The sequence below is a fragment of the Alternaria burnsii genome, assembly GCF_013036055.1.
Source record: "Alternaria burnsii strain CBS107.38 chromosome Unknown 729, whole genome shotgun sequence".
Classification (NCBI taxonomy): Eukaryota; Fungi; Ascomycota; class Dothideomycetes; order Pleosporales; family Pleosporaceae; genus Alternaria; species Alternaria burnsii.
In genome coordinates this window covers 323,794-348,095 of record NW_024066127.1, presented here as the reverse complement: position 1 = coordinate 348,095, position 24,302 = coordinate 323,794, and the positions used below count along the sequence as shown (strand labels likewise).

Sequence of the window (24,302 nt, the reverse complement as noted above, 5' to 3'; positions counted from 1 at the left end):
CTCAGCGCTCCCTCGAAAACTGCCAGCATAAACACCCTCTTGATGCAAGCTGGATACGAATATCACCAAACGAGAGATAACAAAAGTGCCCCAAACGCCTATAAGAACAGCTGTCATCCTGTAGAAAAGGTATTCTCGACACCCATTGTCTTCTCAATATCATCTCGAGAGCAGTCAGTTTCTGAGTTTCTTGTCTAAAACATCTTCTTCTATCACCATCAACATGTTTCGGCCTCTTAGAGCCATGCTTTGGATCGGCGCTGTCTCCAGCATGCCGACCAGTCCGAATCTACTTTCAGCACGTCAGGACGAAACAGGCTTGTGGACATGCAGGGAAAATACCTGCACTGACTGTCCTTTTTACTTCAGTGCTGGAAAGGTGAGCGACCTCAGGCCCTCGTTGGCACGAAGCGACTGACCGAGTACTAGGGATGGCCAGATTGCCCATATTACACTGGTGACCAACTCACGGAGAGCGGCTTCCCACCCCAAGAGAATGGTCGAATCCGAATCTATATCGATGTCCCTCCGCAGGAGGACGATTGTAGAACTCTCATTCGCACGCCCGTCAGACCAAACGACGTCAATTGTGGCGGCAACATCATCGTTGCTGAGGGGGCAACATGTGCTGCGATCACCATCGATAATACCTTCATTGCGTCTCGGTGCTGTGGCCTTGAAGAATGCACAGACGCTGGCGCACCAGGCAAGCGTGATACGAGCAGAGTCGGCGCCAGTCCCTCTGGCATCCTTATGCTTCTTGATCTCGATGGTAATGTTATCGAGCCGAAGACGGCTGCACTCTTGCAGCATGCAGATGATGAGCCGTCTCTTCCCGTCCAGGTCCGCAGCGCCGAAACACAACCTACCAAGTTTCTCACGAAACGGGACTGCGACGGCTTTCAAGCCACCAGAGGGCCGTTTCAGAGCGGTGGAACAAACTACGTCATCTCTGATGTAGTCACTTGTACGCCCACGGAATCATGCCAGGCAACTCTAGGCGAGGAAGTGACTGAAGAGACGACCTTTAGTACTGAATTCTCTGTCAGCGATCCTTTGGGTATTGTTTCCGCTAGTGTTGGTTTTGAGTTCTCAGAATCTGTAACTCAAAGCTTTGAGGGTTCGTATACGTTTGGACCAGGCGAGAGAGGCTATGTTGTCTTCATTCCATGGATCACGTAAGTTTCTTTACTGCATAGAATGCTGTACACACGTCGCTAATATGGCCACGAAGGTGTGTCGAAGGATACTTCACGGGTGACTGTAGCGATGAGGGTGTCTAGACAACCATCTGTGGCGGAGAGAGTTCTGGTGGTGCTATCAAAGGTGAACAGCGTCCTGTCATCATCCGCGGCTGAGTGCTTCGAAACGTTATGTAAATGGAGATGGAAAGGATATAAGAACACTCATTTGAAAGTCTTGTAATTGACAAAAATATGTCAGAAAAATGAAGTGACCACACTCACTCTCTTTGCATACTAATACCGCATACTTGCAATTGAGTTTGAATGGTGTGTTGAAGGAAGAATGAGAGAGCACCGCTGTGCTGGCCGGTGCGTAAATGCGGTGGTAGTGTGGGTCTACTTCTGCAGCTAACAAAGTCTATATTGACTCCGATGTTTAGCACCGGGTTGGTACCTACAACTTAGAACAATCTAAGTTGTGTAGCTCTGATATCCATGGCTTTTTCACAAATGATCAGCCTGTCGACTTGATAAATGTTTTTTGTCGACATTCTACCACATACGACCATAGGACACTGAAAATTAGGCTTCCCGTCCGCTCAGCCATATACAAGCAGTGTACCGGCGGATTAGTAGTTAGGTGGGTGACCACTAGCGAATCCCCGCTGTTGTATGTTTTTGTCTTTTTTGCGCAACCCGTCGACGGAGATCTTTTTGCCCATGTCCAACATGTCTAAGTCGTAGTGGAAGGGAGGTCATCCGCAGAAGATCAGCAATGAGCTTTCGTTTGTATTGGTATCTAGCTTCAGGAACCGAGCTAAGCTCGCTGTCGCTTACTCCTACGTGTCATCGTCTCTTGCTTTACTTGGACAACAGAGGGCGCTTCCTCAGGCTCCTGCTTGATGCGCTTTCGCTTCGCGGTCTCCTTTCTGACCGTTTGTTGTATGGTGGTATCCTCTTCCTCCTTCTTTATTGTTACTTCCTCTTCCTTGACCTCAACTTTTGCAACGACCCTGTCAGAGAATGCCTTTAAGTCCGCCGTGAACAAGACAGAATGCGCCCATCCTGCTTCCTTTCCCCACAGCTTTCGGAACAGGTTCCCAATCGCAGCGTATGTAGCAGCAGTCAGGCTACTGTGCTTGCCCTTGCCGAACCTGTAGTCGCGTTGGGCAATCTGCCAGACATGTGTGTCGACGGGTACAGACTCGGACCAGCCGAGCCCAAAAAGACACACACAGTCTGCGACCTTTGGGCCCACACCGTGCAGGGCAAGAAGCTCTTCATGTGCACGCCGATACCCCTCACGACCACCCTCAAGCATGTCTCCAGCCGGCTTCTCTTCTACTCCAAATTGTGGACACTCAGGGTTACTCAGATTGTCCAACCATTTCAGGCCCTTTTCTTCCGACACCATTCGTGCACTCTTTGCGATATACTTGGCACGATAGCCAAATCCAAGCTTCATGAGATGCGCTTCCACGTTGGGGCCTGAGAGGGCCTCGGGCGTGGGGAAATCGTGGTAGGGTACGTCGTCGATGCTTGCTATAAGCGGACCGTAGTGCAAGCAAAGATTATGCACCATGCCAGATATGCGACTAATGTTGTTGTTGCTACTGCATATGAAACCAATCAGGGCCTCCCAGGCATCCTGCCGCAAGATTCTTATACCGGTGAATTTGGGAGCGCGCTTCTTGAAGTTGGCATCGGACGCTGCCCATTGCTCGTACAACTGGCCCAAGTCGGGCGCGAGGTTGAAGTAGTGTTTGACGAGAGCAAGAGTGTCGTCTTCCTCGGGCGCAACCGAGGGCGCATTGGACGGGGGTGGAGTAGGAAGGGCGGTGGTAACAGGTGGGTAGGTGGCGCGGTAGTGGAGGTAGTCGGCATCTTGGCGGAGGGAGAGTATGCGACCGTGAAGGGCCATTGACCAGACATCATCGGCCGACTTTCGCCATCTGATGGCACGTTAGAAGCTATTGCGACTCGAGTACAAGGGGCAACATGGCATGTACCTGAACGACTGCCCACATCGCAGAGTGGTGTTGATGCAGAGTTCGGTGAGGCTTGTAGGCAGCTTGTGCCATTCGGCTGCGCGCAACGCCATGGTCAACAATAGTCGGAGAAGGGTGCATGTAGAAGCCCATGCGAGCAGGAGTGAATATACCATGGCCCGGCCAGGCCTGGGTGACAGGGGTAGTCACGCCAAGGATACGCTAAGGCAGCCCCGACTTTCTCTCACACGTTTTCCGCGACGGCAACCGCAATCACCGCAGAAGCATCGCGTCCCAAAGTCTGGACAATTGCACGTGGTAGATCCATCAGTCGTTTCTTGATCCACATCTGCTAATTGCAGCTCGTCTCGCCATCTCACCTCCAGCAGCAGCAGCAGAATCTGACGCGGCTGAACACTACGACCAGCGCGAGAGCTTCTAGCACCCACAGCCGCCCACTATGAACGGCGATAGCTATTCCAGAGGTAAGCGACGTCTATCAGTACATGTACTGACTAGTGTACAGCTCCCAGAATCAAGACTAACATGAGCAGACGGTGGCCGACAGAGCGGATCGCGGAATTACGTGAGTGCACACACCCGTCGCGACATGACTGGGCACATGCTGACAAGACAGTCCTCGAGAGATGACCATCGCGATCGCGGCGACCGCGGCGACCGGGGTGGCGACAGGCGGCGACGTCGTTCACGCTCTCCCCGCCACGGCGGAGGCTCCCGCCGCGACTACGAGGTAGACACGTATTCTTCCAGCCGCGACTACCGTGAGCGCGAACGCGAGGACACATACGCACGTCGAGAACGTCGCGATGACCGGGGCGAGCGGGGAGGGGACCGAGGTGGCTGGGGCGACTCGTACTCGAGACGCGACCGACCTCGAGGAGACCGCGACCGCGATGACGACCGCGGCCACCGAAGAGAACGTGGAGACCGCAATGAGAGAGGCGGCGACCGATTTGGCGGCGAGGACCGCAGAGGTGGACGGGGAGGACGCGATGGAGGCTTCGGTGGCGGACGTGATAGGGCGCGTCAGGCAAAGGAAGACTCTCCGCCCTTCAACAAGCCGCGCGAGGCTACGCCGGATCTTGCCAGCTTCACAAACATCCAGAAGCGCCAGCGTCGCATGACCCAATGGGACATCAAGCCTGCAGGCTACGAAAACATCACGGCAGAGCAGGCTAAGCTGTCGGGCATGTTTCCATTGCCCGGTGCCCCCCGCGCTGCGCCCATGGACCCGTCTAAGCTGGCTGCCTTCATCTCGCCCTCTTCCGGAACTGCCACAGCTGCCGCTCTCGCAACATCAGCCGCCAAGCAATCCAAGCGCCTCTATGTCCACAATCTGCCCTCGGGCTGCACTTCTCAGGAGATCATGGAGTTCTTCAACAACCAGCTCAACGGTCTCAACGTCGTGTCCGGAAACGACCCGTGCCTGTCAGCCCACATTGCTACTAGCAAGGAGTACGCTGCGCTAGAGTTCAAGGCACCCGAAGATGCGACCCTTGCTTTGGCTATGAATGGAATCTCTATGCGCGACGACGGAGGAGCTCCCGACAGGTCGGGTCTGTCCATCCGCCGCCCCAAGGATTACATTACTCCCTCTGCCGATGAGAACGCATACCCACCTGGCGACGAGATTTCCTCTGTTGTCAAGGATAGCCCTAACAAGCTGAGCATCGTCAACATTCCTACCTACATTGAAGAGGAGCAGATTCGAGAACTCGTAGAGACTATGGGCAAGCTGAAGGCTTTCACCCTCGTCAAGGACACCGGCACCGATCAGCACCGCGTAAGTATACACTTGTAAGCAAGCACGACTTGTAAGCTAACAGATCTTAGGGTATCGCATTCTGTGAGTACGCGGACAACGGAGTCATCGATGCTGTCATCGAAGGTCTAAACGACATCCCGCTTGGTGATGGCAACCTCAAGGTTTCACGTGCCACTGTCGGACTTCAGCAAACGACTGGTCTCGATGGTGGTGTTGGTGCCATCTCCATGTTGGCAGGAGCCAGCGCGGCCGAGAACCATGAGCACAGCCGTGTCATCTGCTTGATGAACATGGTCACCTCGGACGAGCTTCTGAATGACGAGGAATACGAAGGTAAGCTTGAAAAGAACCCACAAAGCATCGCACAATACTAACAACATCTAGAAATCAAGGAAGACATCGAAGAAGAGTGCGGCAAGTACGGACCCATCGTTGAGACCAAGATTCCCCGTCCCGCCGGTGCCCGCGTCAACCTCGGTGTTGGCAAGATTTATATTAAATACAAGGACACCGAGTCTGCGCAAAAGGCCATCAAGGCACTTGCTGGTCGCCAGTTCTCGCGGAGAACCGTTGTTGCGACCGAGTTCTCCGAAGAAGGCTTCGACGTCGATGCCTGGTAGATCTGGGGTTGTTTGAGTCGCGCGTTCGATTTCTTTAGCTTGTGCAGTTGCACGCCATTATCGTTGCGTTGGGGGATACCAAAATCGGAGAGTGAAGCTGAGCATTTGTACACTAATTTGGTTCTAGGGGAAGTTCGCATGATTATGAGCGAGTTGGCGCAGGCATTTGCTCGTGTCTTGAATACCTGGGCTGAAGTGCTGCATGCGCTTCATGTGGCTTGCCTAGATATCGTGCCGTATTGTTATTACAGTCGATGAACTTGACAGCCCTGTATTCTTACATGAGTGTGAATTTGTAACATGGATGTTGAGATAAAGTGCTGATGCTTGCGTGCGTAAACGGAACGTCCCGTGCTTACACTGCACAACATGCGCTTGGGATACAGCTGGAAAGCCCATGCCAAGGTTCGGCTACCTACAACTCCTGGGCTCATAGAGTCACAAGGACAAGATATATGGGCAAGATGTGGCCAGCGCAATCTGGCTACTGCATGGTGTAGGTACCAAGTGAAGATACGAACCAAGAGCTAAATCCGTGTAACTCCGCAGTAGCTAAACGATAGCTTCCGTCACTTAGCCGGCACTAACGACGATCAGGAAATCGTTCAGAAATGCAGAAAGGTTCGTCCGGCCCTGTAATGGTATGATCAGGCGTGCAGCCTCGATAGAGCTGACTGGGAAGGTCTAGAAGTAAGTGACATCATAGACCTTCCAAACGCATCTTCGCGTTGCGGGACGGGGAGATTGAAACCCAGACCCCGCGGGCTGTTCAAGTACGCTCGGCCCTTGTTAAGCGCGACCACATTGATACAAGGAAGTTAAAAGCGGAGGAGCGCTCTCAACGTCAACGGCCTTCCCTCTCGTCCGCTCCGACATCACTCACAAATACTACCAAACAATCACCATGGCAGGCATCGGCCGTTTCCTCTATTCCCAGCTTTTCGTCACACCTGTAAAGCCCAGCGGTGATCTTACTGGAAAGACTGTTATCGTCACGGGCTCCAACGTCGGTCTTGGAAAAGAGGCCGCGCGTCACTTCACTCAGCTCAATGCTTCGACTGTGATCCTTGCCGTGCGCTCCATCGAGAAGGGTGAAGCAGCGCGTAAGGATATTGAATCCACAACAGGCCGCAACGATGTAGTCAGAGTCATGCAACTGGACATGTCGTCCTACCAATCAGTTCTCGATTTCGCCGAAAAAGCTAGCAAAGAGTTGGAACGAGTGGATATTGCAGTTTTGAACGCCGGCGTGAACCGCGGCGTCTGGGAGGTCTTCGAACAAGACGAATCAACCATCACCGTGAACGTGGTGTCTACATTCCTGCTGGCTTTCGCTTTATTACCTAAGCTCAAGGAAACGGCGAACAAGTTCAACATTAGACCCACACTTACCATTGTCAGCTCCGAGGTGCATGAGTGGACACCGTTCGATGAGAGGAATGCACCCGAGGGCAAACTCTTCGAGAGATTGAATGAGAAGGTTGTCGATGGGAAGGAAGTTGGACTCGGCAATCGATATCAGGTCAGCAAGCTCATGGAAATACTATTCGTCCGCGCATTTTGCGAGCGATACCCGGAATCGAATATTCCAGTGACGGTGAATCTCGTTAATCCTGGCTTCTGCCACTCGTGAGTCATCTCTTTTTTTCACATTCGTCATCCATACTAATTGAGCAAACAGCGAATTCGGTCGGGAAGGTCCAGGGTTTCTCGCCGTTATGCGCTTTCTGCTCGCACGTACGACGGAAGTGGGATCAAGAACTCTTGTGCACGCCGGTACTTCAGGTGTCGAGACCCATGGAAAGTATCTCAGCGACTGCGAGATTACTGAGCCGAGCGCTTTCGTGCGGAGCGATGACGGAAAGAAGGGTCAAGAAAAAGTCTGGAAAGAGTTGGTGGAGAGACTTGAGGGTATCAAGACTGGAATCACAAAGAGCTTCTAACGTGGTGGTGTGAACTCAGCATCGTAATTAAACGAAACATCCTGTGGAAGAACCGTTAACATGATAATCAGAGTACTATAGTGATTGTCTTCCACTGACTTTCTGTCCATGTAACCAAGTTCCGCAGTTGTCACATCTCCAACGTAAAAAAAGCTTTCGTATATCCCACTAGATCCTCTGTTCATACAAAAGTGTTTCCAAACGTTGAGACAACAGTGTCGTCGTCATACCACCTCTCTCTTCGTTACCACTACTCACAAGTCTATCTCTGTTGCAGGTCTAGCGATATTGGCTCGCCAATAGTGCGCATTCGTCGGATTTTTCTGGTAGATGTTGACTTCAAAGAATTTGTTATGAGTCGCACACTTGAAGTTCTTGAACCTTCATCACTGTAAGCAACAACGCTTTATCACATTATTGTTTCTCTTTGTATGCTTACGTGTTCAGCTTCTCGAAGTTCGCGTCGATGAGCCATTGCTCGGTCACCTCGACGAAAACTCCATAAGAGCCGGTGATAAAGTATCGCTTGCTATCGAGTGGACCGTAGTTTGTTTGCTTAACAACCTGAATTGCGAATGTAACGTCGGCTGAAGACGGCACTGTGTCAGGTGAGACTGCGCTGCTCTCTTTAGGATAGTTGGCCCAGGCCATAAAAGTCTGGAACTTGGATTCGTGGGACAGGATACGATCCTTGTACCCCAGAGTATTGGAACAACAAAAGATGGAAGACATGACTAGTGATGGAAGCGATGGTAGAAGTTTCGGTGAAAGCCTGTTCGTAGCTGAGGAATGAAATCTAGAGAGGATGTGATACCTTTATATTCGCCAAAACATTCTGGCCGGCCAATAGAAGATGTTTATGCACAATTGAGGCCTACCAATACTTTGACTTCATCTTGCATGGCCTAGCCGTGTTGGACCTGGAAATGACTTTCAACGGAGCGATATGAAATCATGTGGCTATCTAACGCAACATACGCCCTCCAGTCATTAGGCAATCGGATGGGCGTACTCGGTCTCTAGTTTTGAACATGTGCGTGGTCTCAATCATCAATCTATTACGAAGAGTACTTGGGAGTCAAAAGTATATTTACTGGTTTACTAGCGAAAGCCCTAGGGTTGATTACACTGTCTTTCAAGTGGCGAAGATCAACATGAATATCAAAGCATCATAATTCGCATCAAGCTTCTACATTATCTCTAGATAACTGCTACTTTAATTACCCATGACCAGGGTGCTGAGATCTGATATGCCGATTCATATTGTCCTTGCGTGGCATACTCTTTGCGCACCACTCAACCGGACACACGAACGGCGAGGAACCAGTGTCTAGACCAAGCTTTTTTCGATGCGCTTTGGTCTGCTTGTGTCGTTCTAGATCCTTTCTAGCATCCTTGCTGTCTTGAAAATATGCATCGCAAGGTTCGCATTTGTAGGTATCGTGTGTCCGCAAGTGCAATCTACTGAGGCTTAACATTGTGAATAGATTGCTCAACATCATACAAACCTCAGTTTTGAGAGCTGTCGGAACCTCTTTCCGCAGACCTGGCAAATATGGTTCACAAAGATAGCAGCAGGCTGCTGAGGTTGTAGTGGTGCTGACGATGTTGGTTCGTAGTCATCATGTAGGGCTGCAAAAGAATGTTGTAACCATGGGGAGGATGTGACGTGATTGGTTAAAAGGGAAAACCCATTTATCTCGGAGGGTGGTTGATGCTGTTCTTCGGTTTGCGCGGATAGGGAAGACTGATGCGCTGATGGAACACAGGATGGAGTTTCTCGAAGGTCGAGCAAGCGCGGGTCAAGAAAAAGATGATGATGATGATGTAAATCTTGGTCTTGAAAGGCGCTTCCTCTAAATTCGGAAATTGAACGCTACAACAAGAACGTAGCAGTGGCTCCTGTGTTCGGTAGGTGCGCTCCAGGCTTTCAAGGAAGAAAACGAAGAAGAGCGACGCGAGAGGATGAAATGAAAGACGAAAGGAGTGGACACTGAGGTGGCCACAGGCCCCACGGTGAAGAAGAAAAGCAGCATGAAAACAGGTCTCGAAGGCGACTATATGCTCACAAAAGCGAACAAGGCGCTGATTGGCTTGCTGTAGGCCTCAAAATCAGCGTAAATATCGCGCCTATCACTACCCTCCTCCAACGCCGCCGTAACCCGAAATGGTGTTCGAAACCTGGATATCAGTCTTTCGGTGCAACCAACAACTTAGTAACCAGATCTGATCGTGATGGGACATTACGTCTTCACCTAATGCAAACAGATTCTTGTCGACAAGGATTCCTCTGTCATAATGCGCCAGGATCAACACGGGTAGGAAACATCGTGATGTGGAGAAGATGATCGAGAAGACAAGTACTCGAATTGTTCTATACTACAAAATCTACATCTACTGGGTATCGTCTAATTCATTCATAAACTCCTAGTTCTTGAGCACGTAACGGTACCTGGGAAGGCCCTTCTCAAAGTCGACAATGACGTCGTTGGCCTCGGACATGGGCCTGACTTGGACCCAAGCCTTCAGGTTGGTCTTCTTGGCCAACTCCAACATGTCGCGGATGTGTTGCCTGGTGCCGATCAAGCTACCAGCGATCTTCAAGTTCTTGAAGATCAGGCCCATGGGGGAGAAAGAGGGCAATGGGTCGTCAGGAGCACCGAGCTGAACGAAAGTGCCGTTGACGTCAAGGAGGTTAAGGTACTGGTCCAGAGGGAAACCACCAGAGATGGTGGAGATGATGATGTCCAGGCCGGCGGCGTTCTTGGTCATCCATTCGGGGTCCTCTCCAGTGGCGATAAACTTGTCAGCGCCGAGCTCCATAGCATCGGCCTTCTTGCTGGAAGAACGGGAGATGGCAACGACCTCGTCGCATCCGAGAGCCTTCGCAAAAAGGAGGGCGAAGTGACCGAGACCACCAATACCGACAACACCGACGCGCTTTCCTGGGCCGGCACCGTAGGAGACGAGGGGGTTGTAGACGGTGACACCACCGCACATGAGAGGAGCGGCGTACTCTGAAGGCAGACCCTCGGGAATGGGAATGGCGAAAGAAGCAGGTCCACGCCAATTCTTTGCGTAACCACCCATGGCCTTGTCGCCAGACTTGTACTTGCCATTGTAGGTCATGACGAAGTTGTTGCAGTTGCTCTCCTGCTTAGTCTTGCAGGGCCTGCAGCTCTCGCAGCAGTCGCTCTGAGCACCAACACCAACGCGGTCACCGACCTTGAGGTCCTTGACATCGTCTCCTACACGGGTGATCTTTCCAATGATCTCGTGACCGACGACAAGAGGGTAGTCCGAGGGGCCCCAGCCGGAGCGGAGAGTGTGAATGTCAGAGCCGCAGACACCGCAGTGACTGATCTCCATCTCGATGTCGGTGGACTCGAAGTTCTTGGGGGTGTAGTCACCCCATTGCATGTTTCCGTCTGCGGCAGAGGGGTCGTGAGCGACCCATCCCTTGAAGTCTGGTGATGAAGACATGATTGTTTGTAGCTGTTGTTGAGTAGCTGATGAATGTAGTGGTGTGTGTGAGAGAGAGGTACAATTGTTTGGTGAGATGCAAACTCCCTACTTGTCTAGCTGTAGTCTTATACTTATACGCATTTTCTAGAAGTTTTCCAGCATTTGTAATATGTCAATAGACGGTATGAGGTTGCCGTATCACTATCCTAGTGTTTTGCTCTTTTGCCGATCTACGCCGTTGGCATCAGACCCACTTTGACGACGTTTTTGAGCCTCAAGCGGTGCGTGCACAACACATCCGTTAAACCCGCACTCACCGGTCCGATAAGGGTATGGGTCTGAGGCGACAAGTCTGCAAAACTCTCGGACGAGGCTCGCGGTGAAAACGTCAATCTGGGGCGAGTCTTAGAATGTGTATCATCGATCTGCCGGGACACGTGGAAACCCGATTAAGGAAGGCGTTTGCGCGACACTAATCTAGTTCCCGTTGACGTGTCGGGAATTGGAATCGATTCGAATTATTCCAGGCTTCTAGGCCAATCGCGTTGTTATGACAACTCTTCCTTTTTTTCGAGACGAAACCTTCTACGGCGGGCGGCGTGCTGAACATCAAACCGCTCTTCGGCATACGTCTTTGTCGCGCCATTGCCGCAAGCTTTCAGCACTCGGCATTTTTGATCAACGCCAGAGGTATATTGAAGATCAACATATGATCGGAGATTACATCATAACAGGTTAGCATGCTGGCAGCAACCAAGAGAACCAGGCAATCTGAGGATGATAAGATGCCACTGTTTCAATCAGCGTTGAGGAAGTCTCTTGATTTATCGTCTCAGTAGTTTTTCTTTTATCCACGCAAGGATCTTCTTGAGCACATATATCGCTTCTTCATATTCTTGCCACCGAAGGTCCACCTCGGTCCTCTTGTCTTCGAGCGGCTCGCTTCCTGGCAATGAAAGCCTTGCGTCGTATGATTGCGTGCCATCGTCCAGTATGACTCTGATGGTACGTTCTTCTCCGACATGTTCGCAAAGAGCGTTCCAGGTCGGTTTTGTAACTTTCTCAAACAAAAGAGTGAGTTTGTCGTCTTTGTATCGGCAGGTGACTGGTAGCTTGAGGAAGAATCGTGGGGTGCGGGATCTCAATTCCAGGGGTAGTACACGTTCGCCGAAACCGTATGCGGAGCCGTATAATGCCTCGTTCAGGGCATCGAACGTGCTTAATCTCATGGAGGCTGTCAGAATTTGCGGAGACATGGAAGAAAGCCTAGCAAGTCTTTGTATTGAAGAAGAGAGTGTGTGTTGTGAGGGAGTAGTGAATGATCTCGAGACTGAGCGTGTTGCTTGCGCGCGAATAAGTCTGGAGCTGCGCAATGGCCACCCTGTCTATGCACCCATGGGGTGAGTGTCCTCTTGCCTCACCGACTTTCTGGAATCACCAAAACCATGACTGCTCACAGGAGGACACCCGTTTCAAAAGGCGTGGCGGCATATCATTGGAGGATGGCGTTTCATATGGAAGCACGATACTTTATTGCGGAAGACAAAATGAAAACGTCAAACACAATCATGAACAAGAGCTATGTTGCGACAAGCTTTGGAAGGTCACCGTTGTAAACTGTGAAGCCTTTCGAAAGTTCGGGTCGGAAAGACCGAGGCGGAAGTGACGCTCGGTCTCTTGGCACGCGTCATGTACCAAATCCCGGTGCAGCAGAGCCTCTACCACCATGTACAGAATCATGTCCTACCTTCGAGCAATTCTCGAACTATGGAGTCCAGAATTGAAGTAACGATATAAAGTATCATTCCTTTGCATTGGAATTCTCTTGACCTTCAAAGTATGTTTGCCGAACTGCGTTCAGAATATTGACGCGTTACGCGTCAATTTTCCACTCTCCAAAACCGGCCGCCTCTCTCCGGACACAGACTGAGATTTTCACGAATAGCCACTTGGCGACGACATCACGATAATTGCATCCACAAGCAAATTTTCGTTCCTGATTACTGAACTTGTCACTTACAGCTACCGTCGCATCATCCGCAGGCGTTCGCGGCCAGGCGGCTTCCCTGCTTTGACTTTTTGTACATGGATTTCATGCCTGATCTCAACCCGGCGACCCAAACGAGGGCGTAATATCGCTACGGTCGGCCCTACACAGCTAGTATCACTTCTTGTTTGGAAAAAAGTATCATGTATGGAAGCCCAGCACAGTCGGACCGTGGCAAATCATCATAATAGATCCCATGATGGGGATCTCGGGGTGAAAAGCTTGACAAGCCCACGCCCAGCTGGGGACGTTACTTATCACCATTTGCCTTGAATTATATCGTAAACGTCGCGAAGATGAAGCGGCAAAATCCTTTGCAGATTGGAAGCAAGACAGTCGCTAATGTTAAGCTGATATTAAGACTTGTGACGTGCGGCAATCTCTTCCATCACACACAACATCCATATATGCACCAGTTAGGTCGACTGCAAATTGGATATATGACCAGACGTTGTCTGTTACGATGCCAATCAAGGTTGCGGGTGGCTATATCCGAGTCAGCCGCTACGATGGCGCTACCCGCGACGCTAGAGTTGGGGTAAACCTGGGGAAACGCGATGGCGTTGCGGAAGATGACCGGTTGGCCTCTGGCGGTTGGGCATCGATCGTTAGGACCAAGACGCGAGAAGCGCTCGCGTGAGTGGCGGGATGTAGACTGGTAGTCACCGATTATCCTTCCGTCGGAGAGAATTGGAAGTGGATTGGAAAACAAATGAGAGTAAGAACATGAGGAAAGCAATTATGGACGTAGATGAAGTGATACAGATCATAATTCATGGACGATGGATATATACAGTGCGCAGCGCTATCATGCGAAACTCAAACCGCCAGTTGCGTATTTACAAGGGTAGTAGCGACTCTCATTACTCTTCGTGAATTCAATGCATCTCGGTGGTAGACCCTCAGACGGTGTGCTTCTCAGGGTATTCGTTGTAGGTGGCGCTCCTCTTGCGAGAAGCATCGGCCTCAATCTCGGTAAGGCTAGCACGGCGGTTGTCGGCATGCATGTCCTGGACATCTTGGAAAGAGAGAGAAGGAACGAAGCCAGGAGACTTCCAGGCCTGGGAGCACTTGCCGTAGAGCTCGTCGACTTGCTCGAGAGAAAGTCCCTTGGTCTCGTAGATCATGGCCCAGACGAAGAAGATGCAAATAAAGCAGCATCCGCCCCAGACGAAGAAGACCTTAGCACCCAGGTTGGCGTTGCCAGGACCGTCGTTGACCATGTATGGGGTGGCGTACCCAATGGCAAAGTTGAGGAGCCAGTTGGATGCTGTAGTCATAGAGAGAGACTTGGCTCGGACCTTGAGAGGGAAGATCTCACCAGTGACGACCCAGGCAACGGGTCCCCATGAGCAGGCGAAGAAGAAAATGTAGATGCAGACGAATGCGATCAAAGCCTTCTGTGCAGCCTGGTTATCAACGCCAGCAACGGTACCGGTGATAGCAACGATGAATTGGCAGACAGCCATACCGATGGCACCGAAAAGGAGAAGGTTGCGGCGACCCCACTTCTCGACGAGGTAAAGACCAGGGAAGGTTGAGGCAACGTTGACGCATGAGGTAATCATACTGACGACGAAGGGATTGCTAATTCCGGAGTTCTGGAAGAATGACGTTCCGTAGTAAAAGATGAAGTTGACACCAGTGAGCTGCTGGAGGGACTGGAGAGCACAACCAGTGAAGAGACGCTTTCCTAGGTTGCCGCGGAAGCAGTCAAGGTAGGTAGCTTTGCCAAGAGATAGTTCGTATTCGTGGTTGGCAGTAATCTCAGCCAACTCCTCAACGAGAGCGGGATCCTCGACATTAAGGCGGCGAAGGGTGGAAAGAGACTTAGCAGCCTTCTCTGGGTGACCCTTCTTGATGAACCAGCGAGGAGTCTCGGGAAGCCAGATGCAACCAAGGAAGAGAATGATAGCCCAGGCGAATTGGACAGCGATGGGAATACGGTACGAGCCGGTATCGTCCCTGTCTTTGGTGGAGTTGTTGACGATGGCAGCAAGCAACAAACCGATGGTGATAGCAAGCTGGTAGCAACCGACAATGGTACCGCGAATCCACTTGGGTGCAGTCTCGGATTGGTACAAGGGAATAGTGGCACTGATCATACCGACACCGTAACCAGCGAAGAAACGTCCAGCAACGAACATGGGGATAGCGGTAGCAGCAGTCTGGAGGATGACACCGACACAGAAGACGATGTTGCTGACAACAAGACCGAGACGGCGACCAAGGAGATCGGCAGTGGGTGCGGCAGTCAGAGCACCGAAAAAGGTACCAGCAGAGAGGATAGAGACGATCAACGATGTTTGTTCGGCGGTGACATCGGGGAGACCGTCGGTACGGTTGATGTAGCCAGTGCTGAAAAGCTCTCGCCAGTGCTTCATTCCTAGGATACCACCAATGGTACCAGTGTCATAACTGTGAAAGTCAGCATAGTCCTTTGGTAAGAGATAGAATTTGCATACCCGAACAGAACACCACCGAAGGCAACAAACAAGCCGACCAGGATGGCGGGCGCTGTCGAGCCAGCTACGCCCTGAGGCTTCTTCAACATCAGACCCATGATTGGCAACGATCTAATATGTAAAAGCGATGGAGAAGGAAGACTCAAGTCTAGGAAGAGTAGAATACTCGGATGAGGATGTCTGCTACTTCACGGCGGGCTGACCGTCTTTAAGTACATTTGGGGAAGTGTTTCCATGAGCCTGGGGATCTCCATGGGCAGCCGCCTAGTCTGGAGACAGGAAGCATGGAGTGAGCGCGCTAGTCCCGCGGCTGGCCAACAAGCTAGTAAGAATAGGTCCGAAGGTGCTGGGGAAGCTTAGTGTGTGGTCTTAGCCATGATAGTGTTGGACCTAGAGCAGACGAGACGGGGACCACTCGTACGTCGTAGGACTGTGATTACCAAAGCGCTCAAATCATCGTGAGCCAAATTTGGCCAGGTTGGCAAACTAGGAAGCCGAGATTCAACTAGCGCAACGCTGTTCAGCGATTCCATGCCCGTGTTACTGGAACACGATGGTGAATATTGTCAGTTTCCCAGACACGACGTGCCAGACGCGGCTGGTCTTCTGACACGCGCACTAAACAGTGATACGCAATTCGCGTGCTGGGGCGAAGATGTGGCGTGTGGGCAGTCTGCTGATAGGGCACTAGGCCAGTAGCGCTGCGTTTAGCAAACGCGACCTGTCAAGTCGTGTTCGTTCATGTCGTGAACTACTGACCTCATACCGGGGATAATGCATTCATGTGCAGACAGCCACCGTCTATCGCTACCACTTGATAGACAGGACTGTGGAGCAATGTGTAGGATCGAGATGCGGGCTTGCTGTTCGTCATCCCCCGATCGTCGAATGATCACAACGCATCGCTCTTCAACGAGCGTCTGCGGTGTGTGAGTGTCTGGCCGTTGCAATTACCGATGGGCTCACCAAGCTCAGACAAGCCTTTTCGTGGACGATAGCTTAGACGGACGGCATCGAGCTGTATGCAGTATAGTCGTGGAAAGATTCTGGAATATCGCTGCTTTGGTGCTCGGCATTGCTGACATTGGCCGACGAGCTGATACCAGCCAGCGGTCTGTGAGAAACGGAGCGCTCATCGGAGAGGTGGGGAAAGCGTAGCGTGGCAAGATTTTGCTTCTGGGCCGTGCCAAAGTCGCATAGGAACGACAGGGTAAATGGGGTACATTAGTTCCCATAGCACTCCGTGAGGCTCAACAAGCATGCTTGATCACGCTAGCGTGGTCTCGGCCAACCATATGAGCCGGCCACAGTAGCCTCGAACCATGCACCCAGCGCTTGGTCGAACTATCGGGAGGATTTTCTCAAACTAACCAGTGCAGGACTGGCGATGCGGTGATGGTTAGCTGCACAATGCATCTGGAGGCAAAAATCTCGTACTCTGTATGCACGGAGTCTGTCAGCCACTCCGCTCAACAATCGGGGTCCATTCAATACCCTAAGGTTCCAAGGTTGAAGCAGGGCACGGCTGGTCATGTGGACTGGAGCGAGGTCAAGGTCACCCCGAGATATCTGGAGACTGTGTCTGACCAGTAGCGCTGTATGGGGCATTGGTAATGTCGGAGTGGTCTCCTCCCGGCAATCTTCTCCATGGAGCAGGAGTTTCATAACGATCACGAGACTCAAAACATAGCAGTCTCGTGATGTGCACGGCCGTGATGAAGGGGAGCTTGCAGACATGACGAGTCGGAGCCAGAGTCGTAGGTCAGGTCAAGCTCCCGAGATCGCTGTTCAAGCTCCGAGGCCAAGGCGGCTTAGCGAAGTCACGGTGTGGCCGTGGGACTGACTAACACTTCGCTCGACAGTGTCGGATCGGAGTGTCTGACTCGCAAGCCGTTACTCTAGTTGTGGATGGACGTCTTCACACCCTGCCATAGTGTTCTCAGTCGATCTGGCCGCAATTCCTCAACCAAGAAATGTCAATCTGCAAGCCCCTGGGCACCTCCACATAACCATGTGAGACATGACGACAACGTCTGGGATTCATCGATGCTGTTGTGTTCAATGCGGGGGATCGACGTTAGCCACCTCTCCCCTTGGCACGGTCGTCCCACGAGTGGCTGTGAGGTCACGAGGGACACGACATCAGCTGAATTGCATTGCGCACGCAGCACCAAAAGGTACCATGGGAATACTCCGCTCGCTTGCAGAGAAGATGACGACCTCTGCTCCGATGCGCATATTCGAGGCGCGCAACGTCTGGGCTACGACTAACACTCTTCTTCGCAGGGTGGCAGCAACGACGATGGCTGACGGAGCAACGTTGACTCCCGTCGCATGGTAGTCAAATGGTTGCGAAATGGAGCACCGAGGTACTGCCACAGAATGAACAAGAGACAAGAGGCAAGAGACGTGGAAAGTGGAAAGCAGTCCTCGCCAACCAGCCAATGAAAGCGCATCTCAACGCGTCGTCTGTTCCCCACCCAACGCGTCTTTCACCACCTTCACCGCCCCTCCAAACAACCTCAGATTGACGTCCAGGAAGAAAATGTCAGAAACCCCCGTTCCAGTCCACGAGCCGCCATCTCTGCCCTCGTCACCCCTCCCAAAGCGAACAAAAGTCATTGACCCCACACCTCTCTCCCACGCCTCCACTCTACCACGAGGAACAGATTCGGGCGCCGCAACACCCACACCCTTGGCGGCTACACATCTCCCCAGCCACGACAACATGGCAGCACTACAACCCTCAGCGCCTATCGCCGCACCCTCATCAGCTGGAGCAGCAGCGGCAGAACAACAATTGCAAGTCCAATTGCTGAGCCCGAATGCCAAGGCGCCGACCAAGGGAAGCGCATTTGCCGCTGGACATGACTTGTACAGTGCAGAGGACACTGTGATTCCTGCAAGGGGAAGGGCTCTGGTCAAGACTGATATTAAGATCTCGGTGCCGGACGGGACATGTACGTGTCCCTATATTGAAAAATCTACTCCCTAGTCTCGCAGTTCGCGGGCAATCTAGAAGCACGATGCTGATTGACCTCTCGTACAGACGGCAGAGTAGCACCTCGCTCCGGCCTTGCCTACAAACACGGCATTGACACCATGGCCGGCGTTATCGACGCAGACTACCGCGGCCCCGTTGGTGTCATCCTCGCCAATCTCTCAGAGACAGACTTTCCTGTCAAGATTGGTGACCGGATCGCCCAACTTATAGTCGAGCGGGTTGTCATGTCCGACGTAGTTGTGGTCGATCAACTAGAGGATACAGTGAGGGGTGCTGGGGGCTTCGGCAGCACAGGTGGCTTTGGTGCGGCTGCTGCTGCTGTAGCAACAGATGGTACCAAGGCTTAGGTCTGCCTATGTCAATGATCTAGGGCATGCTGGTGAGCCACCGTGCTGATCGTGGCAAGAAGATGGATGCTTTGTTATCTAATTTGGTTCCAGTCTCTACTTGATCATCGGATCAAGGATAGACCGATGGTTCGGCCAATGAAGCTTAACGCGGAACGGCTATGCAATCAACTATCATGAACTCTTGCCCTCCCCGACGGCTTTGCCCTGATTGCCCTCCTGTAGTACCTGCATCGCACCACCGTCCTTCGTTCCAACACCCAAATGCAGCACATTCAACTCGTCAGGCATCCTCTCGCCAACATGGTCAGGCACACTTTCGCCCTCGTACACTGTCCGTGGCCTGAACCTTTCAAGATCCGGCGGATCCAACATCTCCTTCACATACCGCGGCACTGTGACTTCACTAGCATTCATGAGCGCCAAATGACGTTTCTTGCTAATCTCTTCATCCGCCTCGTCCCCTTCACCACGGCCCTCTTTTGCAGCGCGAGCATCATATGCAGCCATCTTCTGCTGGCAGACCGACGTTGTGCGCGTGAGTATGGCTTGCATAGACGCGAGAACTTTCTGGCAGGCTTTCGCCAAAGGAAGTTCCTCAGCCGACACATGGTCGGGTGACCGCCAACTTGATTTCGCATGAAGATTGAACTCAGGCGTAGAAGCATCGTGTACAGCTTCAATCAGACGGGGAATTGTCAGCGCTGCGAACATGTCTCCTGTCCCTGAGAAGAAGAGAGGTAGTTGCGGGGTGTCGATGCGGAAGAGACGCGGTTTGTAGTCCGAGGTTGCGGTGGAGCCAATGATGGTAAGGTTTTCGATATCGTGGAGGTCGATCTGCGGCGCTTGGGATTGTGGACCTGGTTGGGATGTTGCTGAATCGAGATGCTGAGGGTCCGAGGGAGTATTCGTGCCTGTGCCAGACTTTGACACCGGTCTTGAGGGTATAGTCTGGTTGTCGCGCGTCAAGCGAAGGGACGTGATGATTACGTGAGGGACCTGGTAGGTCTTGTGAAGGACTTGGATCGCAGCGGCAAGGGACTTGAGATCAGTGATGGGCGTATCAGACAGTAGCCTACGCTCTATCAACAACTGCCACGCTTGGTTCCGCAAGACTTTGGGATTCACTTACTCGGCCTCGAATTGGTTCGGGAGAATGAGATCTGCTTCGCGCAACAGCCCCTTGTACTCTGGCACCTCATCTTCTGGAATATACAACTTGCCATTGTCGCCCATGACAGGATCGAGCACTATCTTGGTTAGTCTTGTACCTGTCACCTCGCGCAGTCACACACCCCAGAAGAAGCTGCCAGGCTTCGTGCCAGCATTGAGCTTGATATCCCTGCCAATCGTCCCTATTGCTTGCACGGCCTCGGCGCTGGGCATGTATCCTGTCAGGAGTACATCGAAGTTGGTGAGGTTTGATTGACGCAGTCCTTCGTAAAGGTCGAGGATCTCGGTCGCGGATGTTTTGGTGCCTTTGATTTGCTTGTATGCCGTGTGATTGCCTGGGTTGTTAGCCATGCGTTCGTCCAAGAAGGATGCCGGGTGCACCTACTATAATGTACCGTGTTGATTGCGGATACGTCGCAACCTAGCGATTGCATGACAAGAGTGGCCATTTTATTCCCGACATAGCTCAGCTCAATGTCAGTGAGTTGCATGTATCGCGACGGCACGCGACTCACCCATGGACTACCTGTCGCATGTTAGTTACAAGACACATCTTCCGCCTGTGAGTCTTACATGACTGGCAATGGCAAGCACGCGCGTGTCCGGTATTAGCGTGTCGGAGGCCATTTTTACACCAGAGAGAGAAAAGAGCAGGCAGAGGAGGTGGAATGCAGGTACAAAAGTGCACGCGGGGTATGTTGTTGATTTACTATGTTGATCTTCCTTATCTGAAATTCCACGCGGTATGACGTGAAGCGTTAGTGGGGCAGTGGCTTTCCTTTTGTGCCTAGGGCGCGGGACCGCCTACTCGCCAATGTCGCACACCAGAATCATGAACCTAACAGACGCTCGATGCATATCAAAGCCATTGCGCCGCAAATCCCCCACATCTATCCTGAAAACATGCCGCTCGTGTGTCAATGAAATCATGATGCGTTTACTCTTCGTCGCCAATCTGTCCAAATTAGCCATGGCACTGTAACAGTGAGAAGTGGGTTCTTACCTTGGGTGCGAGGTAGAACCTCAGGTAGCTCTGATCCTGGAGAGCGTACTCAACCAGCAGAGGCACCTCACTAGAAAGGCAAAGCTTGACTGAGTCAGACAGGCCACTGGCCTTGCAGAAGTTGGTTAGGTACTTCAGCGAGAAGGTAAGGGAGACGGGCTCGTTCATCTCAATCAGGACAGCCTCAGACTCCTTTTCGAGACTAGGGTCTTGCTTGAGGATGACGGAACCCGAACCAATGTCGCCAGAGCACGCAAACTTGACGCCCTCCTTGGTGCACTCGATTGAAACTAGATAGACATTAGCTCACACTTCAACTTCCGGCCACGCCGTCGCAGATGTCAAAAGACATACCCGACTCGGACAATGCACCCAAATCTCTGCAAATGCGCTGGAACTCAGCAGCAGGCAGAGTGATTGTGGCCGCGTAGTCCGTCTCTGGAATACCCAGGTGCTCCTGATCGATGTCCATGAGCTTAATGTCATATTCGCTGATTCTGGCTGCGCTCTTGGTCTCGAAGACCAGGTTGACAACATCTGGCGCATCCTCGGCCTTGATGGTGAGAATGTCGTCGCTTCCAGCAGCACGAAGCACCTTTGTAAGGGATCCCAGATTGATACCGAGAGCGATGTTGCGGTCGCAGCGGAAGGGCGAGAAGGCTTCGGACTTGAGCATCATAGAGACAAGGGCGACGTGGGAGTTGTCCATGGCTTGGAGCGCGATACCCGAGTCATTGCAATCGAAGTTGCAGTCCTGCACGAGGTCCTTGATAGCGTCGACGACCTGTTCATCGTTAGAACAGCTTTCGCCGAGCTTTGTTTGCGCGAGTGTACCTTCTTTAGGACGTTGGCCTGGTTTAAGCGTGCCTCAAGCACTGTACGTGGTCAGTTTCGTTGGCTACACATGGCAGGAAGTACACACTTTTGAATGTGGAGGAAGATTAAGTGAGTACGATGGCGCTAAAGGGGGTATACGAAGCGTGGTTGTGCAAGAGACAATTGCGGTGGAGGCAACAATCAATGGAGGGGAACGCGAAAGTGGTTGGCAAACGCGTCGGCCACGCGCTAAATCAGCACAGGGCATAAAGTGCCGCCAAGACCCTACATTGCGTGCCTGAGTGGTGCCGGATGCAGCAGGAGAGATCACGGTTTGATAGGTGCGTAATACTTTGTTCATAGACGTGAAAGCTGTCTTCTCTTTGGCTGGGCTTCTGAAACCCTTGCCTTTGCGCATGGTAGCGATTGCCCACTTTCTGGCTTATGGCAGAGAGCGTCTTCTCCGGTGATATGGGAGTATCTCAGAGCTTGTGAGCTTCGAAGGCTAGTGCTCTTCCATGTTGTCAAGACCACAGCATCTGTGGTTACCACATGTCCAAATTCCGATAGTCAACTCAAGTTGCAGTGTGCAGCTCCATGATTTCACGCCCTGACCAAGCCATAGAACAACGTCCAGGTAAGCACGAATCCCATCAACCCTCCAAACACATCTCCCAACCACAAGTCACCCAGTGGCCGATAGAAGTATGCGCCTGGCTTGCCATCTGTCTTGAGCGCAAAGAGCAGCACCGACACCACTAGCGAGCCCAGCAGATAGAATATGAAGCCCGCATACGACTCGAGGCCTAATGTGCCGGCGGCGACACCAAAGAGCGATGCAGTGAGACTACGGATGTTGGAGACAACCTATAGCACCAACGAGTTAGTGGACAGCGCAAGACTGGTGTGGCTTGGACAAAGGCATACCTGGGTATTGTGCTGGACGCTGGTGCCGACGATTGGGTCGATGGCAAGTTGTCGCTCCTGGTCCAGGGCTGATGCCGCCATTGTGTATCTAGTGTTGTGTGTTGTGCGCCTGGAACTTTACAAGTTCCGCTGGTTGTTGCGGAGGTAGTCGGTCGAAGGTCGGGGTGTTTGATTCGGCCGTACGGTTGCTATTTCGTCCGGGCGGCTCGATGGATGCTCGGATGTGACGTCGCGCCGATGTGCAACTGTCAGAGATGTTTGCGACGAGAGCGGGACTTCCGGAAAGGCTCCAAGATGTGCGGTGACGCTATGTTGGCTGCTTGTGATACCTCTCGTTATGGGGTGACGGTGTTGGATGCACGGAAGTGGGTTGTGGTCCGTGCCGAGACCCTGACAGCATCCTGCCCAACCTTCTGAGCGCCTGCCAACATGCATCGACATGCAAGGTATCGTGATTCGAGAACATGTCCATTATGGTGTACCTGCTAGCTAGAGACTTTCTACTAGTTCCACTCACACGTCGTCATAGAGAGGCCCGTACCCGTCCAGATACCTTGGCGTGTCAGCTTATTCCGTCGCTCTATCGTGTAGACCAAGTCCTTACTGTTCCAGATGCGGTGATAGGAAGTAGTTCGGGGTATCTCTTGCGGCTCGTAAATAAGCAATTGCTTGTTGGAAATACCGACCGTTCGCCATGACGGATGTGATGTTCCCAAGGCTCATAAACGCCTCGGCGGCCTACACAAGGTTAACGAGACGAGCTATTGGCCGAGGCTTTACTCACCATAGACAGGAGATGTCCAGTAACGACGCCCTGTTCTGTTGCTACGTATACCGCACGCTGGAGATAGTCTGTGGCTGGCAACAGTAATCCTCGCGCTTCGATGTAGACTGCTTGGTGTAATCGTTGTTCAGCTTCAACCAACCCCCTTGTTGTTGAGCTTAGCAGTCTAAAGTTGCTTGTATCGCTACTGAAGGAATTTCTCTCTGTACGCGCAATGCTTGACAGAGCCTTTTGTGCTCTCAGCAACCAGTTTCGACCGATTACTATAATGATTAGCGATAATGGGTATATATACACAAAGGCACTTACGAGTCAGGATGTCGACATTGTCGGGATATATTTGAAGTAAGGTCACTAGCTGACGCAGGCACCAATCTGCTAAGTCTTGAATGACACCGTTATCAGCATCGGCGAAGGCTACACGCTGGAAGACGCTAATAAGAGGTAACTGCCAATTCCTGCGCTCTTCTTCCGGGACGCTATCCATTATTTCGAAAGAAACTATCGTGTTGCGAATTGCTGGTAGTTGATCCCGCCACGAAGCAGGTGAGGTATCGAGATTGGTGTTTATGAGTTGGACAGTTTCCATCAACCTTTGTATCATGCTATCATCCATGTTGGCAAAGAAATGTCAAGTGTGGGATTCCAGAGAAGAAAAAACAATGTGCGTGTGTCGTATGTAGTCGTGATGAATAGAGTATATGAGGCAACCATCCAAAGTACATGTACATAGACATGGTTTGATAGACG

General features: G+C 51.9%; 12 protein-coding genes across 12 annotated transcripts; 4 read left to right on the top strand and 8 right to left on the bottom strand.

Annotated features, from left to right (window-relative positions):
- Positions 1-223: 223 nt before the first annotated feature.
- GT037_010426 (uncharacterized protein) lies at positions 224-1,283 on the top strand (the record flags this gene model as incomplete). Its single annotated transcript, XM_038935473.1, has 3 exons — positions 224-379; positions 430-1,178; positions 1,235-1,283. The coding sequence occupies 3 exons, from the start codon at positions 224-226 to the stop codon at positions 1,281-1,283; spliced, it is 954 nt and encodes a 317-aa protein (XP_038781981.1).
- A 718-nt stretch (positions 1,284-2,001) lies between these two features.
- GT037_010425 (uncharacterized protein) lies at positions 2,002-3,285 on the bottom strand (the record flags this gene model as incomplete). The annotated part of the gene is made up of 2 exons (XM_038935472.1): positions 2,002-3,136; positions 3,194-3,285. 2 exons carry the CDS (start codon positions 3,283-3,285, stop codon positions 2,002-2,004), a joined length of 1,227 nt encoding a protein of 408 aa, XP_038781980.1.
- A 347-nt stretch (positions 3,286-3,632) lies between these two features.
- Positions 3,633-5,578, top strand: GT037_010424 (splicing factor u2af 65 kda subunit; the record flags this gene model as incomplete). The annotated part of the gene is made up of 5 exons (XM_038935471.1): positions 3,633-3,657; positions 3,727-3,758; positions 3,810-4,976; positions 5,027-5,291; positions 5,343-5,578. 5 exons carry the CDS (start codon positions 3,633-3,635, stop codon positions 5,576-5,578), a joined length of 1,725 nt encoding a protein of 574 aa, XP_038781979.1.
- Positions 5,579-6,482: 904 nt separating this feature from the next.
- GT037_010423 (uncharacterized protein) lies at positions 6,483-7,521 on the top strand (the record flags this gene model as incomplete). The annotated part of the gene is made up of 2 exons (XM_038935470.1): positions 6,483-7,207; positions 7,260-7,521. 2 exons carry the CDS (start codon positions 6,483-6,485, stop codon positions 7,519-7,521), a joined length of 987 nt encoding a protein of 328 aa, XP_038781978.1.
- A 254-nt stretch (positions 7,522-7,775) lies between these two features.
- On the bottom strand, positions 7,776-8,253 carry GT037_010422 (uncharacterized protein; the record flags this gene model as incomplete). Its single annotated transcript, XM_038935469.1, has 2 exons — positions 7,776-7,902; positions 7,961-8,253. 2 exons carry the CDS (start codon positions 8,251-8,253, stop codon positions 7,776-7,778), a joined length of 420 nt encoding a protein of 139 aa, XP_038781977.1.
- Positions 8,254-8,741: 488 nt separating this feature from the next.
- On the bottom strand, positions 8,742-9,023 carry GT037_010421 (uncharacterized protein; the record flags this gene model as incomplete). Its single annotated transcript, XM_038935468.1, has 1 exon — positions 8,742-9,023. One exon carries the CDS (start codon positions 9,021-9,023, stop codon positions 8,742-8,744), a length of 282 nt encoding a protein of 93 aa, XP_038781976.1.
- Positions 9,024-9,948: 925 nt separating this feature from the next.
- GT037_010420 (cinnamyl alcohol dehydrogenase) lies at positions 9,949-11,004 on the bottom strand (the record flags this gene model as incomplete). The annotated part of the gene is made up of 1 exon (XM_038935467.1): positions 9,949-11,004. The coding sequence occupies one exon, from the start codon at positions 11,002-11,004 to the stop codon at positions 9,949-9,951; it is 1,056 nt and encodes a 351-aa protein (XP_038781975.1).
- Positions 11,005-11,810: 806 nt separating this feature from the next.
- On the bottom strand, positions 11,811-12,242 carry GT037_010419 (uncharacterized protein; the record flags this gene model as incomplete). Its single annotated transcript, XM_038935466.1, has 1 exon — positions 11,811-12,242. One exon carries the CDS (start codon positions 12,240-12,242, stop codon positions 11,811-11,813), a length of 432 nt encoding a protein of 143 aa, XP_038781974.1.
- Positions 12,243-13,935: 1,693 nt separating this feature from the next.
- Positions 13,936-15,596, bottom strand: GT037_010418 (general substrate transporter; the record flags this gene model as incomplete). The annotated part of the gene is made up of 2 exons (XM_038935465.1): positions 13,936-15,451; positions 15,499-15,596. 2 exons carry the CDS (start codon positions 15,594-15,596, stop codon positions 13,936-13,938), a joined length of 1,614 nt encoding a protein of 537 aa, XP_038781973.1.
- A 2,447-nt stretch (positions 15,597-18,043) lies between these two features.
- Positions 18,044-18,849, top strand: GT037_010417 (dutp diphosphatase; the record flags this gene model as incomplete). The annotated part of the gene is made up of 2 exons (XM_038935464.1): positions 18,044-18,458; positions 18,548-18,849. The coding sequence occupies 2 exons, from the start codon at positions 18,044-18,046 to the stop codon at positions 18,847-18,849; spliced, it is 717 nt and encodes a 238-aa protein (XP_038781972.1).
- A 174-nt stretch (positions 18,850-19,023) lies between these two features.
- Positions 19,024-22,849, bottom strand: GT037_010416 (proliferating cell nuclear antigen; the record flags this gene model as incomplete). Its single annotated transcript, XM_038935463.1, has 9 exons — positions 19,024-19,924; positions 19,982-20,099; positions 20,145-20,357; positions 20,408-20,544; positions 21,000-21,315; positions 21,380-21,809; positions 21,860-21,900; positions 22,531-22,708; positions 22,769-22,849. 9 exons carry the CDS (start codon positions 22,847-22,849, stop codon positions 19,024-19,026), a joined length of 2,415 nt encoding a protein of 804 aa, XP_038781971.1.
- A 432-nt stretch (positions 22,850-23,281) lies between these two features.
- On the bottom strand, positions 23,282-24,168 carry GT037_010415 (uncharacterized protein; the record flags this gene model as incomplete). The annotated part of the gene is made up of 4 exons (XM_038935462.1): positions 23,282-23,321; positions 23,373-23,506; positions 23,553-23,815; positions 23,862-24,168. 4 exons carry the CDS (start codon positions 24,166-24,168, stop codon positions 23,282-23,284), a joined length of 744 nt encoding a protein of 247 aa, XP_038781970.1.
- Between the last annotated feature and the right edge of the window lie 134 nt (positions 24,169-24,302).